General features: G+C 45.9%; 1 protein-coding gene across 2 annotated transcripts in view; it reads right to left on the bottom strand.

The window, feature by feature from the left end:
- USP54 (ubiquitin specific peptidase 54) overlaps positions 1-10,581 on the bottom strand; it is a 52,068-nt gene extending 41,487 nt beyond the window's left edge. For both annotated transcript variants that reach the window (XM_044420161.1, XM_044420162.1), the window contains exons 1-2: positions 10,529-10,581; positions 848-1,623 (exon numbers count right to left, since the gene is read on the bottom strand). In XM_044420161.1, the coding sequence (XP_044276096.1) occupies positions 848-994 (147 nt within the window). In that variant the 5' untranslated portion in view covers positions 995-1,623; positions 10,529-10,581. The remainder of the gene's footprint in view (positions 1-847; positions 1,624-10,528) is intronic.
- Positions 10,582-18,260: the final 7,679 nt, after the last annotated feature.

Below are 18,260 nucleotides of genomic sequence, written 5' to 3'. Positions count from 1 at the left end.
AAACACATTTCTCCCTGGTGCAACTTAGTCATTCTACTGTCGACCCAACAGTATCAAGAGTAAACAAAACCTACTGAATGCCTACTGTATCACTGGGGCGCTGGGTCTTAAGCAAAACATTCAGTCCAATGTTTTGGCATTCTTTCCCATAAAACTGGAACTGGTGGCACTTGATAAACTCCTACTCTCTGTGCTGCATAATTAATCCAAAGGATAGTAAACAGCAACATGGCACTTGTCAGCTCACTTGCCATGGACATGGTGCTGGGCCCCAGCAGGCATGGCCTGATCTTAAACGACAAGTGCCAGAGCATCCCAAATGCCCAGAACTTGTTATTGAGCACAACTCTGACAAGCCAGCTGGTTCAAAAAATATACACCAAGATTACACTGACCCAGTTTCAAATCCAAACCCATTACTGACAATCTTGCCACCATATGTGAATTCCGAGTAGCAGTTGCTACTACTTTGAAATAATTCTTCACCTAATAAAATACTTAAGTGATACAAAGCAAGATGCTTTCTTTACAAAAGGAAAGCTGGAGCTCTGTTGTAGAAATGCAATAAGGAAAAAAAAAAAAAACCAGGAGAACAGATTTCCACATGCTTTTTGTCTGATAAAATCTTACATAAAATATCTAGAGAGGGGCACAATTTTAATTTGAAAACAGAACTTTTAAACGGTGGCAGTGCATTATGCAAAGTCAATAAAAAGCATTTAATTCTAGTAGAGACTCTCATAACTGAACTGAAAGGGTATGCACTTATAAAAGGTTCCAACAGATTTGTATTGTAATGCACTGTTAAGATGGTCTTGAAGAAAAGCATCAAACAGAAAGTTCTTACCTGTAATGCACTATTCAGAAAGCAGCTGTTCTGTCCTGGCTCATTGCTGAGACCTTTACTTGGTGCTATAGATGTTGTATTACGTGGCGTGAACATGCCTTGCACACTGCCCCGTCCCACAGAAAAGTAATTCCTCTTCCAAGACATCTTTCACATGTAGATGTACAGTGTTCAGATTTTCTGTCTGTGTCTGATTTAAACCAACTTCTCCTTAATTCAAAATCAGAACTAAGTGCTAAAACAAATTAATTCTCCAGATTGCTCACTGGTACTTCATGAAATCATTTGCAACTGTTTTTCTTTAAATCCATGCAATTCTGTTGCAATAAATCTACAGCTGACATAGGGAAACACCTCCCTTCATCTCTGAAAAGATGAAAAGCAAAGTCAAAGAATCCATGGTCTTTCAAGAGCAGTTTTGGTACTATATCATCCTTTGGTCTAAAGAAAATTCAGTGGAACATTTCTGCGGATTGCTGGAAGCTCAAAAAAGGTTGAAAACAAGTGAAAGTATCATTCTGTTCTTCTGTAATCTTCTTAGATGGATGACAGAACCTAATAAGTAAAATCCAAAACCCTTCCTGCTTCTTCTCAGCAGTTTCCTGGTAAGGTGCCGATATGGACCATTGCGTGACTATAAGCAGAGCAAAGGAAACATCCCAGAAGAGAGTTCTTTAATTTGAGCAGGAAAGGTCTTCCTGAAGTTCTCTTAACTTTCTGTGCAGCTCTTGAGTGGTGCCTTCTACCGCTTCTTCTCATGCAAGTGGAACGCCTAGCTGTGCCAGAGAGAGAGAGAGAGAGAGAGAATCAAAGGCTTGCATCACTTAATTACTCACTTGGTTTTGTTCTGCTCTGCCAAGATCAGCAGTGCCTCACCTCCTACCAGAAACTCGGAAGCAGTAAAAACACAGCAAAACAAAATCCCCATCAAAGTTGAACCGCTGCAGCCAAGGAGAATCACCACAATGGGCCCTATCCAGACGCCCACAGCAGAAAACTTGGGTTCCCTGGTATAACAGGAAAAGCTACACACAGCTTTATAAAATAAATATTTCATAATCTTTGTGTGTCTCAAAGTAGTGAAGTAATTTATAAATAAATTACAAATACCTATTTAATTTTTCATTTCAGAGGAGACTCCTACAGCATTACTAACCACAGAAGGGAGGGCAGGCTGAGATTCTTTCAGAGTTTTTTTAAAATTCTGAAGTACTGCTTGTTATGTGAAGCCAAATTTGTGCATGTGCGCATTTGAATGCATATGTATGCAATTCCGATGCCCCAGTCTTTAAAATATGCATGAAGTCCACAGACAAAACTCATGATACGCCTCTATTCAAGAGACTAAGACCACAGAACGGGGGCCAGGTGGTGGCAGGAATTATTACTTTGCTCAGGAGGGTTACTGATCAGAGCATCACAAAGGTATAACTGAAAGTCTCTGTGATCCAGCCCTTTCCCAAACAGAGCAGATTCTGCAGACTCAAGGACCATTTTTTAATTCTCCATAATTTTACACAAAGTTAGCATGGAAAGTGTGATTTTTAAAACAATCCACTGAAACGTGCATTTCCCCATAGGCTAAAGCACAAAGATAGACAAATTCCAGCCCTTTGCGTACGTGGGGGATTTGCCCATTTTCAGGACTTCAGATTTGTGCAAAATCCTGTTCTGTGAATGAGCAAACCATGGAAGAGCACCTGGCAACACAAATGGAGGGCATCTTACAATGCACCCCGCCCCTCGCTTCCGGCGGATGCTCTGCAGAGCTGCTCTCTTCAGCTGCTCTCCTGATGTGGCCCCTGCCACAGCGGAAAAGCAGGCCTGGTGGGGCTCTCTGGGGCAGTTGCCCCCTCAGCGGCCCCGCTGGTTCCACTTCCACACCGCAGCAAATTCCACGGCGAAGGACTGGCCCACTGGGCCCTCCAGTGCCTCCTTTTGCCCTCTGACGTGCAGCTTGACACAGCAGGCCACCCCTTGCTGGTGGCAAGAGAGCGGCAGCGAGCAGGACCGCTGTGTGCATTCTCCCCCAGCACAGGCAGTGATCAGGAAGGTACCTCAGTGGAGACAATCAGCTACTGCTCAGTGGCAGGTAACAAGCTTCATTGGGGAAATTATGTGCAACATTCAGAAGACAGATGCCCTCTTTGAACAATCTTAACCATAAGTGAAATCTGAAAATTAGTATTTCCTATGTGTGCTTTTTCATTGTTTGTCATGCTTCCAGGGATGCTCTCAAAATTTATTTCAATATATGGTATTTTCCAAGGAAATTTAAGCTCTCTTCCGTGCTAATTGGGCAGAAATTATCAAACATATAGCCCTGAAAAAGTATTATGCATTTTTGGCTTTTTCTTTTTTCATGGAAGTTGAAGGTGTTATCCATGTCCATTATAAGGAATAAATCTACTAATAATTTACTAGGGCCGTAATTCATAAAATGTCTGAAGAGTAAAACGGTGTGGGTTTGCCCGTTCATAGACCTGGAGTCTCTTGCTGGAGACCAGGCAGAAAACATGTGGAGACTAACCTTCGCTTCCAAATCTCTGGTTGCCTAAGTAAGAGCCATTCTTCTCATTTGCATCTAGAACACAGTTTACAAAACACACGGGTGCAAGCTCAGTGTAAGCGTCAACCATTATTTTCCACTGAGTATCTGCCCTTTAATTTCACTTATCTGAGAATCATAGCATGCAAATATTAAGTCATAAGAAACCTGTAAAGCAGGAAGGTGTAATTCAGAAACTGGACATGCCATTCCTTGTTCTCAGTGCCCTGACTGCTCATCAGCGCTCCTTTAGAGAACGCTGCACTAGGCTAGCAAGCAGGCTCCCCAGCATTCTTCGGCACTGGGCGTGCAGGAACGGTGGCGGAGCAGGGCCCGTGCTGCTCTCTGCAAAGCCGTTCCAAGGAACTCTTGACGCAATGAATTCAGCGAGCTCTAGTTGCTTACCAGACTTTAAAAAAATTGCAAGTATGCTAAAAAGGAGACAGGATCAAAGCCATGTAGAATCATACACAGAGACATAAACTATGATTAGACAATAAAGGAGCAGGGTATGTCTGTTTCACCTCCCCTGCCTCACACCTCATTTCATAAGACTGTACCTTGCAACTTTGACCTTTCAGAAGTACAGGGAGGAGTGCTTTTACTGTAAGAATAAACTCTATTCCGGAAAAAAAAAGAAAATAAGATTGCAAACTGGACTAAGTGAATAACACAGAATGATTGGATTCCAGATCTAATTGTTTTCATTTCAGACAGAAGGAAACAAATTTATTTATGGAAAAATATCAGTTATGATTGCAACGAGACTATCATGTTGCACCCTATGGTAGCACAACTAGCATAAGTCATAGCTCCTGATTTTTACCAATTCAGCCACCCTCCGTGCCATGTACTACCCTGGTTTGGCGGGTCACCTAACACTCAGTGGCAACCTGTCGGGAGGGCCGGCTTCAGCGCCTTGCCTTCTCCCCTCTCACCATTGCCTTTCCTTATCTGTCCAGTCTTTTAGATTAAACCGAAGGATGTGCGTGGGGGAAGGTATCGATCTGTAACCTGCACTAAGAGCTATATTATTGGAAGAGTGTCTCGTGGCAGCATAGCAAATGGGAAAGAGTTGGCTCATTTTGCTCCTCAACACTTATAATTTTCCTGTTTGGTGTCCTATTCACTTGTAACACAGTAATTCAAAGAATGGCACTTTAGCTATTTTGATTGCTTTTCAATCAAGAACAAGGTGTGAGCATATTGAGAACAATCTGCTAAACAAAGTGTATAATTAAAAATGAATAAGCCTAAAGAAACAAATAGGAATCACACTGAGAAACAACTGAGACTGTAACTATCTAGATCTCTTCCTAATTAGCATGCATCCATTTAATTTGGCTCGGTAGGACCCATAGGCAGCCTGTCCCCTCAGTCACAGAAGTGTGAGCAGCGAGGCGGCTCCATCCTGGAGTCACTTGGGCTGCGGCTCAGCCTGTTATTCCGGCCTGGGAGTGTGAGGCGCTGCCAGCCCAAGGAGAGCAGCTAGTCCTGGTGTGGCGGGCAAAATAAACCAGAGTGGGCTGGGAGCGCAGGTGGGCGGTTGCGCAGCAGTCACACGGCTGCCGGAGGACAGAGGCTTGCTCCTCCTTGCAGCATCTCCTGGGATACGACCTTGGAGAAATGAGGAGGAAGAGGGGGGGAAGCAACAAACCCACCATGGGTTGTCATCAGGTGTGTGTGTCAGGCCATCCAATCTTGGCTGCAAACAATGTGCATCCAAGGAAAAAGCAGATCGACATTCACCAGCTAACTGGGCCAACAAGAACCAGCTCACCAAAACCAGCAGTGACGTAGGTGGGCATCTGGCAACTATCAGCGTGGCACTGGAGAGGTGCCAAGTGGGGTGCCTCAGGCTTCTGTCTGGGCCCAGCACTCTCCAACATTTTCATTAATGACATAAATAAGGAGGTACAGGGAGCGATTATGGAATTGGCAGATGACACAAAACTGGGTGGGACAGCCAATACCCTGGAAGAGAGAGGAAAGAGCAAGGCTGATCTCGATAGGTTACAATGCTGGGCTGAGAGCAACAGAATGAAATGTGATAGGGACAAACGGCAACTTCTGCACCGGGGGGGGGCGGGGGGGGAACCAAATGATTAACTACAAGGTGGAGAATGCTTGGCGCAACAATATTGCAAATGCAGTTGTTATGGATCACAAGCTAAATATGAGCCTACAATGTGACATAGCTGCAAAAAGGGTAAATGTTATTTTAAGCTGCATTAACGGAAGTATCACTTCCAAATCCCATGAAGTACTGGTTTCCCTACACTCAGCATTCAAGAGGTGACTGGACCATCATCTGAGTGGGATGGTGCAAGTCCATGTCCTGCAGGAGCAGGGAGTTGGACCTGATGGCCTTTTCGGCCCCTTCCAACTCTAGTATTCTTTGATTCTATGCTCAGAAAATGAACACTTTCTTCTTCATAGCTCCTAGATTTGTTTGTTTTTTCCACATACCACGCTGTCCTATGTTCCTAGATGCAAACATCTAGGTGATGACAATTTTGCTATATAACATGCCTAAACCAGATAGTGGTAAAATCCCCCTTACCACAGGGCCTGAAATTGACCACAAAACTAGCTAGACAAGCTTGGTCACCCAAATGAGTTCACACAAGACAAGGCAGGACAAGGAGGATGCAGGGAAAAGTGAACCAAAGGCAGTGGGTTGAATCAAGAGAGCCCTGGCAAAGCCTGAGCCCACTAATGATGAGCATTGGCCCCCGGCCCCCCGCTCATTCACAAGCGTGGCTGCTGCAATTTGCCTTTCAGAACAAGGTGGCTGCCGGCCAGACACTCAGGCTTGGGAAGGGACCGTTGAGGAGAAGGAAGCAGCTTTCCCAGTACGGGGTAACAGAATGCTATCAGGAATCACATCCCAGAACGCTTCAGCCCAACGAAAACTAGAAAGTGTTGTATGGTCATCTGTGCATTAATTTATCAGAAGGGAGGAAGTACTGCCCTGAGAAGCACCTCACGCGTTCACCTTGAAGAGGTTTCCAAAGGAGAATCGGACTGGGAAAATTCCTTTGCGCTAGGGCCAGCCCATGCACTGACTGGATGAGAAATCCACCCCACAGGACTGTCTGGTCGGTTGTCCTTTGACCAATGTGTGGGGATGGTCCGCTATTGACCCTCTCCAAATCAGAGCATTTCAGCTTTGGATCCATGGAGCAAACCAACCCAGAGTACTACTCTGCCGCCCAGATCTGGAAGACAGTAGGCAATTACTCACCACAGGGATGCCCCTTTCTGGGAGCGGGAGACATGAGAAGCCTCGTGCACAAAAATCTGAACTGCAACTATGGATTACGGATCAGTAAGGATAATGGTCCACTTTATTAACACAGTAGAAAGGGCACTTGAGTGTCCTGACAGAAAATGAGGAGGTTTGTGTTTTCTTAAGAGAGCAATAGAGGTTGAATGCCATGTCACTCGCTCAGGAAACGATTCTGCCATACAAGCTCATACGCCCAGTGTATTTTTGGGGTTGAGAGCCCTCTGTCTAGAGACAGTAACCTGGGCCACGGCCCATTTCTGCAATGCCTTATTTCAGCCAAGTCCAGTCAAGCATCCTGGGCAAATCCCACGGTCAATCTGGAGAGCTAACCTCCCAGCATGAATTCATCAAGCTCTTGGAGCCATCTCCAGGACCCTGGAAGGCATCCAGCTGCAAAGTCTGTTAGGCCAACCCTCCCTACCTCCACTTCCCCTTTTCATTTGCAACTGATATCCTATTACCCGTCCTCAACAGGCCATGGATCTTGGAATTCTATCTGTCAGAAGTGAGGTTTCCTCCTTTCACGCATTCAACACCACAGTCCTTTCTTGCAAAAAGTTTTGTACTGACCAAAGCAGTTTCCAGAAGCACAATCACCCAAATGAAGCTCTGAACATGCATGCAGCTGCCAGTGAAACCATTTGGAATGGAAGTAATTGACTGCCTCTTTGGATGCAATCTCCTGCCAGCCCACCACAGCAATTTGGGGCTGGAAACTCCTTCTAAAGGGAAACCCAGAGTTCTCACATCTTGGGGTTTTGGGGAAAGGGCATCACCCCAGCTGCCCCCTCCTTTCCAGGAGCAGCGATCACTCGCACGTCTGCCCTACTTTCTCAGCCTACCTATCGGAAACTGCCAGGAGAAAGCCAACGGAAGCGAAAAGCCCACGTGGGTCCTCTGTGGGCCGATCCTTGGGGTCGCTATCAGTGCACTCCGGCAGCAGGCACCATGCCAACGCTGCCCACGGAAGGTCCTGATTTCTACACTCGCACAATGTTAGTGCAGCCTTTTTTAAATTACATTATTTTCTTCATACCCCATGTGTGCCGTTTTTAAAAAAATGTGTCAACCTCTTACAGCTTCTCCAAGCTGACACATGGGCACTTTAAAGGGGCTGTCAGTAGCCATCAAAATAGGATCATGAAAGGCGTCTGTCAAGCCAGAATTCACAGTCTCTGAGGAAAAGGGTGATGGGAAGGAAACCCAAAGCCAGTCAAAAATGCCAGGCAAAAGTGTGGCAGGGAGGGTGGCAGAGCACTGCCAGTCACGGGCTGTGGAGCTGGTACATAAAACCTCCGACTCCTCAATTTATGGTACCTTCGACTCCTCCAACTCATTTATTTATATATCAATATAGAAATAAATGATTAGTCTATTTATTTCCTACACTGATTGAAAGCATTCAACCTACAAGGCATTTCATCACTGTCAATGTGAATCCTCAGGCTACTTTTCAGAACCATAACCTGTTAAAGTTTGGGTCGAAAGGTTACTGAAATGCATTAGAAGTGTTTACCAACTTCGTCTCTGACTCTCCAGCCCTGCTGCCAGCTGCCCCAGTCACGTACCCAGGCAAAAGCAGCAAGGGCGTCTTGACAGTCCTGCCAGACGGCTTGCTGGATAATTCTCAGCGTCCACAACGGGGGCAGTCACCCACGTTCGAATAACACAGCAACTCAGCGTGGGCTGCCATGCCATGTAAACCCAGCCTGTGTGTGCATGTTCCTTTGAAACCAGCACTCCAAATCTCGGCTCGGAGACTTTTAAGCATTGGCACAGGAACACCAATCTCTCTGAAAATGTTGTTCCTGACACTGCTTCCCCCCACCCACCAGGGTCGACTGGCACCTTTTGACTGGCTACCATATTCTACTGTATGCCCATTGTCTGGATCTCCTCAGTTTGGCAGCTGGCGTCATTTTCACCCTCATCTGCGCTCGAGTGAGCAGCACTTTTTTCCTTTTCTTTCTTTTTTTACCTTAATTCCAGGACTCAAGCACAATGTCCTTGTCATGCACCATGTAACTTGAACAAGGAGTCAAGCTCCCGCTCCCCTGCTGACGGCACTATCAGAACAGCAATCCCAGCAGAACCCTTCTGGCCAAGGAGTCAGGAGATGTGGAGGAACCAATCACCTGCAATATAAGCCCCAGACCTGCTATGTTCTTCTGGCCCAACAAATATTCACCCAGGAATGCCATTTTGGTCTACATTTTCATAGAATCTTAGAATAGTGGGACTGGAAGTGGCCAAGGAAGTCACTGGGTCCAACATCCTGCTTTTTGCAGGACACCAATTTACACCATCCCTCTCAGATGGCTGCTCATTGTTGTGCTTCACCCTTAACCTATAACTCTGAGTAAGTCCACACAAAAAGCCACGGTGGTTTCCTGTGCAGGATGTTCTGCTGTGTCATCTGAACCCTGCTGTGGTGTTTTAGCACAGTACATTAGATTTTTAGAAACTACTATAAGAAACAATGGTCTGTTCTACGGTTTCCAGGCCTCAGCATGGGTTTTCTGAATGTCCAAACGTGTCATGATGGTTCCCACAGACCTGGCATGTAACAACCACAGAGGGCCTGGAAAGAGCAGCAGCTGCACAAGCAGCTCTACCCATCCAGTGTGGGGCTGAATTTTAGGCACAGTGGCTAATGGGTTAGGTGCCAACAATGGGAGGACTGAGAGAGGAGGGGGAACCATGCTAGAGTAGAAACCACTTAATCATCTGCCAGGCACAGCCAGGCAAATACACCAAACACTATAGAAACCATGCAGTGTCGCTTGCCATGAGATATGAAACCAGCCTCTGTTTTGACTCTCCCAAGAGATTTGAATAGTAGGTACATTTAGTAGCACACTGGACTATACTACTGACACCAAAAATTCCAGCAGACGCACACAAAAGGACCTGTTCTGAAATAGCCAATAAATTAGTATTTCAACACAATGACTCATTGACTTCCCCACTCCCAAGCTACAGCAATAACCCTTCCCTCAAAAGTAAACATCGCACTTCCTCCTGAGATGTGCCAGTGTCAGAGCGAATAAACACTCAGTGTGGCCAGATGCTACAATTGTCATCCTTCTAGATTCTGTCTTAGGCCAATTTCCATCTGACATGACAGCTCTATGCTTCCTAGAAGGCACAAGTGCTCCGTTCGCATGTCTGAATGCCCAAGGAGTCTGTTGAGGCCTTCTTCAAGCAGAAGCAAGGAAACGGTGGACACGACAGTCAACCAATTACTATGAAACTCACTTTCAGTTAACAGCATACTGAGAAACTCTTTATCCATTCTCTCATGTACTGTGTTCTGGTATAACACTATATTATATCAGTATAGACCAACAACTATGTCCAGATCATAAAACTGGTTTGTAGGTAATATTGTTAAAACTGTAACTAAAGCCTGGTCCCTAACTTTACTTGGCCTCATCACTCTTGCATATACTAGTATCACTCACAAGCCAGAACCAAAAAGAAAAAGAAAGCCTGCCATTCGGCAGGAAGTTTCTGAGGACTGAGAATATTTCCCATGGTGCACATGATGACATTATCCCCCATGGGAATGCGACAACACTCCTCTGAGAAGGAAGCAGACAGCATTCCTCAAAAGCCACGCAACGTATGCTTTTCCAAAACTGAACACAGAGTACTTAATGTCTTGAAAACCTATGAAATGATGCCCCTAAACCCAGGAAATTAGGAATTTTAAAAACCTTTTAAACTCACACCACCTTTTTCGAGTCCTCACATAAGAATCATGCTCTCTGTATTACCTGTGCACAGCAACACTGTCCCATACACCACAGAGGATTCCAGCAATATGTTAAATACTTACAAACAGCCTGGGCTCCATCCATTCTTACTCCTCACAGCTGGATATCTGCAATTAGAAAACCGTTCCTGCCTCTGCATCGGTCTCTCTCAAGCAGGCCTACTTGGAAAGATGACATCATCGCTAGAGACATGCACCTGATTCTCAGGGAACTGCCCCTCCTCCAACAAGCAGGTCATTTTTTTTAAAGTGACAGCCAGAGACCGCCCCTGCTTGTGTGCTCTTAGCACTGCAGAACATGCTCCTGTAATCACTCCGATTCTGCATTTTTCCTGCTCTGCTTCAATCAGCCAGGATGCAAATTGTTCCCTTGAAAAAAACACAGCAAGGTATTTCATTATACCTAAAAAGCTGGTCACAATTCACAATTTCTTCATAACAAGCAACAAACTAAAGACAATACAGCTTAATCCCATAATTCTGTTCCAAAGGCATAAAGGTAGAGAAGATTAATTCCTCTGACTTCCACATTTTTCACAAAAAAATCTGAAACATTTTAGGTCTGACTTGAATCCTTCCCCTAGTCACTACAAAAAAGCCCATTTCTATACCCTGTGATCACCACTGTAAATATGGCCACAATTCAGCAAACCATTCAGGCTTCTCTTCCCGGTCTTTCCCTTTCCTCAGATGACAGTGGCTACATATATGTAGGTCTGCACCTCTCCAGGCACAACCTGATGTCTCAGAACAAAGGTCCGGCTGCTGGAACAACAATCTAAAGCTCCAGGCTGGGGTCACCAGCAGGGCAGGCAAGAAGTCTTTCTATGGAAGACTTGCCACTCATCTAGTGACACTGGCACCTTTGAACCTTAAATGTAAAAACTTTGCAGCAGAATTACTGGCTGTAACAATATTATTTTAAGAGTCTTAAAATATTTATTTCAATGTTCTGAATAAGAAAATATTCACAAGAAAAGATTTCGAAGAAAAAATGTAGGAGAAATCTATTTTCCCAGACACCCACATCTATGACTGCCGCTTTCCTAGACATTTGTCTTATTAGTGCGAGAAAGTTTGAGAAGGATGCCAGTCAGCCCCATTGACACATGCCATGGAACCGCTCCATATTCCCTCCATTCAGAGAAGCCAGCCACTGTATTCCTCCAGGGCACATCAACAATGCCCCGCAGAGCTCTTATTGACCAAGCCCGCAGCACTTACTGACTCAGAGTCAAATGGAGCATTAGTTCATTCAGATAAAGACATGCAACTGGTGGCATTACTCCAGTGGAAGGCAGCTCCATCTGTGCCTATCACAACTAGGCCATCTTACCTCATTGAAGATTCAAAGTGACGTACGTGCGCATTAGATGTTTATTTGCACAAACAATGTATGTAAACAGGATATAAACACAATAAAATACAGCCAATTTAAACAACAATCTAAGCACCCGAAACAAAATCAGAGGAGAAACAGAGCAATTCTCCTCTAAAATTCCTGAGCCATTAGGAAGGACTGAACTCAGCACCACCGACTGCAGGGCCCACTCAAGCAAGCCTCTCTGGGGTAACGCAGAGCAGCTCCTCCAAGTATTTCTGCCTCAATTCATTTGGGGTTTTAAATAAAACCACCAGGACCTAAAATCAAATTCAGAAGCAAATCAGAAACTGGCATAATTTGATGCGGGTGGCACAGTGGTTTAAACTGCTGTGCTGCTGGGCTGGTTGATCAAAAGGTTGCTGGTTCAAATCTGCACAACGGGGTGAGTTCCCATTGCTCTGTCCCACCTCCTGCCGACCTTGCAGTTCAAAAGCATGCAAATGCAAGTAGATAAAAAGGTACCACATCGGTGGGCAGGTAACAGCATTCCGTGCACTTTGGTGTTTAGTCATGCCGGCCACATGAGCACGGAGACTGTCTGCGGACAACGCTGGCTCCCTTGGTTAGGAAACGGAGATGAGCACCACCCCTGAGAGTCAGAAATGTTGTTGTTGTTAGTCGTGAAGTCGTGTCCAACCCATCACAACCCCATGGACAACACTCCTCCAGGCCCTTCTGTCCTCCACCATCCCCTGGAGTCCACTCAAGCTCAGTGACTGCTTCAGTGACTCCATCCTGCCACCTCATCCTCTGCCATCCCCTCCTTCTTTTGCCATCTATTGTTCCCAGCATCAGGCTCTTCTCCAGGGAGTCCTTCCTTCTCATTAGGTGGCCAAAGTACTTGAGTTTCATCTTCAGCATCTGGCCTTATAAAGAGCAGTCAGGATTGATCTCCTCTAGGACTGACCGGTTTGATCACCCCGCGGTCCAAGGGACTCGCAGGAGTCTCCTCCAGCACCACAATTCAAAGGCCTCAATCCTTTGGCACTCAGCCTTCCTTATGGTCCAGCTTTCACAGCCATATGCTGCAACTGGGAAAACCATAGCCTTGACTATATGCACTTTTGTTGGCAGGGTGATGTCTCTGCTTTTTTGTATGCTGTCTAGATTTGCCATAGTTTTCCTCCCCAGGAGTAAGCGTCTGGTACTCCCATCTCTTTAAGAACTTGCCACAATTTGTTGTGATCAACACAGTCAAAGGCTTTAGCATAGTCAATGAAGCAGAAGTAGATGTTTTTCTGGAACTCCCTAGCTTTCTCCATGATCCAGCGTATGTTGGCAATTTGATCTCTAGTTCCTCTCCCTCTTCGAAATCCTGCCTGTACTTCTGGTAGTTCTCGATCCACATACTGCTGGAGCCTAGCTTGTGGGATTTTGAGCATCACTTTGCTAGCATGTGAAATGAGAGCAATGGTGCAGCAGTTTGAACATTCTTTGGCATTGCCCTTCTTTGGGACTGGAATGTAAACTGACCTTTTCCAATCCTGTGGCCACTGTTTTGGTCCTGTCCATGGGGTTTTCATGGCAAAGATACTGGAGTGGGTTGCCATTTCCTTCTCCAGTGGATCATGTTTTGTCAGAGTTCTCTGCTATGACCTGTCTGTCTTGGGTGGCTCTGCATGGCATAGCTCATAGCTTCATTGAGCTATACCAGCCCCTTCGCCATGACAAGGCAGTGATCCATGAAGGAGAGAGTCAGACATGACTGGGCTTTAATGTCAAGGGGAAACCTTTACCTTTAATATGAATATTCTGGTTGAACAAATAAAAATTCTAGCAACTAAGTTCTAGGAATGATTAAAGCTGATGAACTGCATTTTTATTATATTTTACAATCTGTTTTACGGATTGTTGTAAACTGCCCAGAGAGCTTTGGATGTGGAGGTGATATAGACATGAAACAAACAACAGGCCAAAGGTGGGTCAAGAGGTACCCCAAACCGAGTATCAAATATGTATTTACACATATGAAGGTATGTAAAAAAACACTGCCTCATTTTTGGGTGGCCCCTCTGAGTTCTAAATAAATAGGGTTAGGGTTTGGCGGTATCATTTGTTCCCATCTGGATTAGAAGAAGGGTCTGAGGGTTTCTGAGTTTTGGCAATCTTTCAGTCACATCGCTAATCTGAACGCCAGGGAGACAGCACACCTGGCAAATCCACGGGTCATCGTGACACACTCGGGTTTCCATGCCATGCAGCAAGCCGTCTCCCACAATGATGGTTTTTCTTTTCCTTGGTCAGTGGTCTTTCTGCATCCTGCTCCCTACAGCACAGGCTCTCTTGTAATTCTTCCCCAGCAAGCTTTCTACTGGTCTCATCCCCCAGCGGCTGAAAGCAGTCACAGAGATGGGGGTTCCACTCGAGCGGAGTGTCTGGTTTGCTCCTGCTACCCTTCTCCTTCTCCAGGGAGTTTCCTCTTCACTGGCATCCCTCAGCTTGGCATTCTCCACCTCTGCTTCAAGCTGCTGCTGCTCCTCTGTCTCTGGTGCTTCTTATGGCTCTTGCAGTTCCACTGTTCTGCCCAAGAACTCTTCACTTTCCCTTATTCCTTGGGGGGTGGACACCTGTCACTCAAGCATTTGCACCCCCACTTCCAATGCAGGTATACACCATGTTAGTGTCAGGGCCAAAAACAAACATTGCACACCCTTCGCAGGTCACTACTATGGTGATATACAATAAGAAGGAAGAGAATGTAGATTTATGTAGATGTTGAAATCTGACTTTTCTGCTGCTTGTAGTGACCTCCTCCCACTTCCCAAATCCCTCAGGCATATGCAGATAATCCCCACTGCTTCAGATAAAACTTAGGCCAGCAGTCATTTCTGCAATGTTGCCTGCCTTCTCCTTCTCAAATCAAGAGGAAATTCTTCTGGGGATTAGTCAGTATGGTTACTCCCCTCCATAGAGTAATAGAAGCGATGGAGGCACAGCTCAATTGGTCCTTTTTGCCTTTCCAGAAGAGGGATAATGTCCCTTTAAAAACTCAAGCCTTTTTCTTCTCTCCTTTACTTCAAACACCTCAAAAATTAGAAAAATACAGCCTTTTGTGATGCAAACAAGAAAATAAAATGCTTCTTAAATCCTTAAATGCAACAAAATCAAAACGATGACCAAAGGCATGCCAGAAATCAGCTCTCTTATATTTTCAAGCAAACTTGCTCTGTCTTAAACCTGTTGTGTATCTGGATGAAGGTCAGCATTAAGCAATGGATGTAGTTAAGAGGCTGTCACTTGAACCTGAATCTGTCAGAATCACACCAAAAGGCTTTCTTAAATGGTAAAAAGGTTTCTTTACTTCCAAACAATCCATATGTAACTTTCATGAAGTGGCATGATTGCTGGTATCTTTCTGTTAAATCTACAGGTGAGTCTATGGTTCTTAGCACTCACCTATGCATAGCTTTGAAATGTTGGCATCTCTGCAGGTGGAGAGGCAGACACTAAGAAAGCTCTCATTTGACGAAAAGTCCAGTTTGGGTTCCACTGCACAGTCCTTGGTTGCTGCTCTCAGAGGAAACTTGAGTTCATTTGCAATATTATTAATGCAGAAACTTAATAAAAACAATCATCTCCATCTTATCCTCTGACAGTTGTCTGAGGCCAGTTAATTTTCTACTTAGAGACAAGTCCCACGGGGCAATACTTTCTCATCTCCAGCACCCCCATATAAATTGTTTCCGCTGCAGGAAAGGATTGGAGTCTGCATGGGATGCTGCAGGAGCTAAAGCAGTTCTGCAATCCTTCCTCAGAAACACTGCAGGGAATACAGAACCTGCTTTCCAACAACCAACCACAGAAAGGAATTTGACTCAGCAACTCTACCTGGGAATCAGGACATGTCTCAGGAAAAAACCTGGTGAAAGTACAATTTGTTGTACATACAGTATGTATGACAACACTTCTTCCTTGGCTGAATCTGTGGGAGCAGTCAATCTCAGAAATAGATGCATCTGCCTACACTATGGCTGGTTTCATTCTATGGCTGTACCATAACATGATGTTTTAGAGCCTAACAATTTGTTCAGCAGCTTTGTAAGTTAAGTATAAAAATGTTTTGACACTTGTAGATCAAATCTCTCCACACCCAATCATTTTACTTCCTTCCAACTGCTGTACCTTGATCTATTTATCACTTGCCTTGCATGTCATTTCACATGAATTTCACATTTCCTTTCGGCTTTTAGCTCTGTTACAAAGAAGTCTTCATGCATGCTTCTTATGTTCACCACTACTCAAAACGCTGCCTAACCCAAGTCCAAAACTGATATCCATCCCAGCATATCCCTAGCAATAACCCTAGCATAAAACCAATCACTCTGAGAATAAAAATATGATTTTGTCTGTTGATTTCTTCTATCCACTGCAATGCTGTGGTATTGGTAAGATATTACCTTGTTTAAGTCTTTGGGAAAAATATTAAATGTTTTGCCTGTGCCAAAAGATGGCAGAGTGGGTGCCAGGGGACCTTCCTCAGAAAGAGCATTCCATAAAGAAGGTGCTGCTAATGCAGGGGTTGCCACCTATTATAGCTCAGTCACCAAAGGGACTTGAAGCACGATGTTCAGCAATGACCTCCATGCACAGGCTGACCTGGAGGCACGGGTTGCTTCAGGTACCCTAGTTCCAAGCCAGGAAGGATTTAAAAGCCAACAAAGTCACTTTGCCTTGTGGCCAGAAACAGAATGCAAACTGCTGCCTCTGTTCAAGGGCTGGCAAGAGATGCTCCCAGCTCCTGCTCCCAGTTAGCTGATGTACTTTTAATGACAGTTTTCAGACTTCAGAGGCGTTGCCCCGCAGGCAATGCCTTTTGTTGTCTAAATGGGAGGTTACCGGGCATAGTCCACTGTGGCACAGTTATCCCCAGAAGAGGGTCCTATTAGGTATCCTGGCCTAGGCTGGGGGAGCCCACCTGAACCTCTAGCGACAAAGCTGGATCCATGTGCAACCCCAGACTGCAAGCCCAGTGCTCACTGAGCAGCCCAGTACTAAGGAAGCTAATCCTGCCACCCAGGAGGAAGAACTGCAGACCAGCAGATTCTCCACCTTGCCTCCATCTTTTTGCCCCAATCAGCACTTCCAAAGCCTCACCTGGAACAGGTGTGAAGGAAAAGGAGAGCGAAATGTCCTGTGCCTTGTGACAACACTGCTCTCCTCCAAATCTTCAAATGACCTGATACAGTGGTTTCATGCAGACATTTTGTGGCAAGTTTTCCGTGTGAATAAAATAAAACACTGCAGTATTTCATAGTTCCAGATGTTCAGCCCAACAACCTAACCTGACTGTCCCAAGATGCTAATAGATGGAGGGTACAAAAACACTATACATCAATCAATCAATCAATCAATCACCCAGTTGTTAGTATGCAAAACTACTGAGCCAGATTCTCCCTGTCCTTCTCTTGCCACAATATTATCCATCTGGGCAAACCATACCGTTTCAATGCCAAAATTTGGCATAACTGAATAAAGGGCAAGTAACTGGACTCTTCCAGGAGGGCCTGAAGTTGCACAGCAGAACCATGGGATTCTGGGGCATTCCCACCCACCGGGCTCATCAGAACTTAATCCTGCCCTATGTAAGCCAAGACAACACCCAACACTTTCCTCCGGTCACACACTGCAGAGAAAAGTGTGACTGGTCTTCCAAGGAAGCCTGGTTGTCAGGCCCGATTTTCGCACTGTGGAATTCCGGCTAAGCTTCTTAAGTAACTTCAGGGATCGAAGGAGCTCAGTTTGAAGGCCATCGCCATACTATGTGAAGAACAGTCAAGACCGCAATTACTTTCTTTTACTAGAAACCTGCAGAAACCTAATAGCTCCTAACCGCTCACTAATTTAGCAAATTTATTTATATTTTGTGTCTTTATGTCTTTATTCCATTTTCAGACCACCTAGTACCAAGGCACTCCGGGCTGTCCCAGCCACCACTCCAATCCACACTGCCCACTTTTCCAGAGCCTTGTACCTATACAGTTGATCCCATCACTCCGACGTGCGTTCTGCCCCTGGAAGCAACAAGGCAGAGCCTGCAATACAGGAGCGCACGAGGAGCACGGACATCCCACAGCAAGAAGCGGGTCCGCCACGCGCGCGCGCGCTCGCCCGCTCGGGCTCGTACGGGGCGCAACGCCACGCGCGTCCACACAGCAGGCGCAGCCCTGCCATCAACGGGACGGCGCGGACGGCCTGCAGCCGGAAAGCGGGCTCAGCGAGCGCAGGCTCTCCCACGGCTGCCCGGCCGCGCGCGGGGCGCGGGGCGCAACCCGACCCTTCGGGGCCGGGACGGGGGCGGCGGACCCCGCGGCGCCATCCGGCACAAGTTGGGCGGACTTTATCCGGCGCGGCGACCGCGCGCGAGCGCAGGGCCGCCAGGCCGCCGCACCGGGGCCCTGGAGGGGAGGCGGC

The sequence above is a fragment of the Varanus komodoensis genome, unplaced genomic scaffold, assembly GCF_004798865.1.
Source record: "Varanus komodoensis strain SLA01 unplaced genomic scaffold, ASM479886v1 scaffold11, whole genome shotgun sequence".
Lineage (NCBI taxonomy): Eukaryota > Metazoa > Chordata > Lepidosauria > Squamata > Varanidae > Varanus > Varanus komodoensis.
Note: the sequence above shows the minus strand (reverse complement) of the source record. Positions and strands in the feature narration are given on the sequence as shown.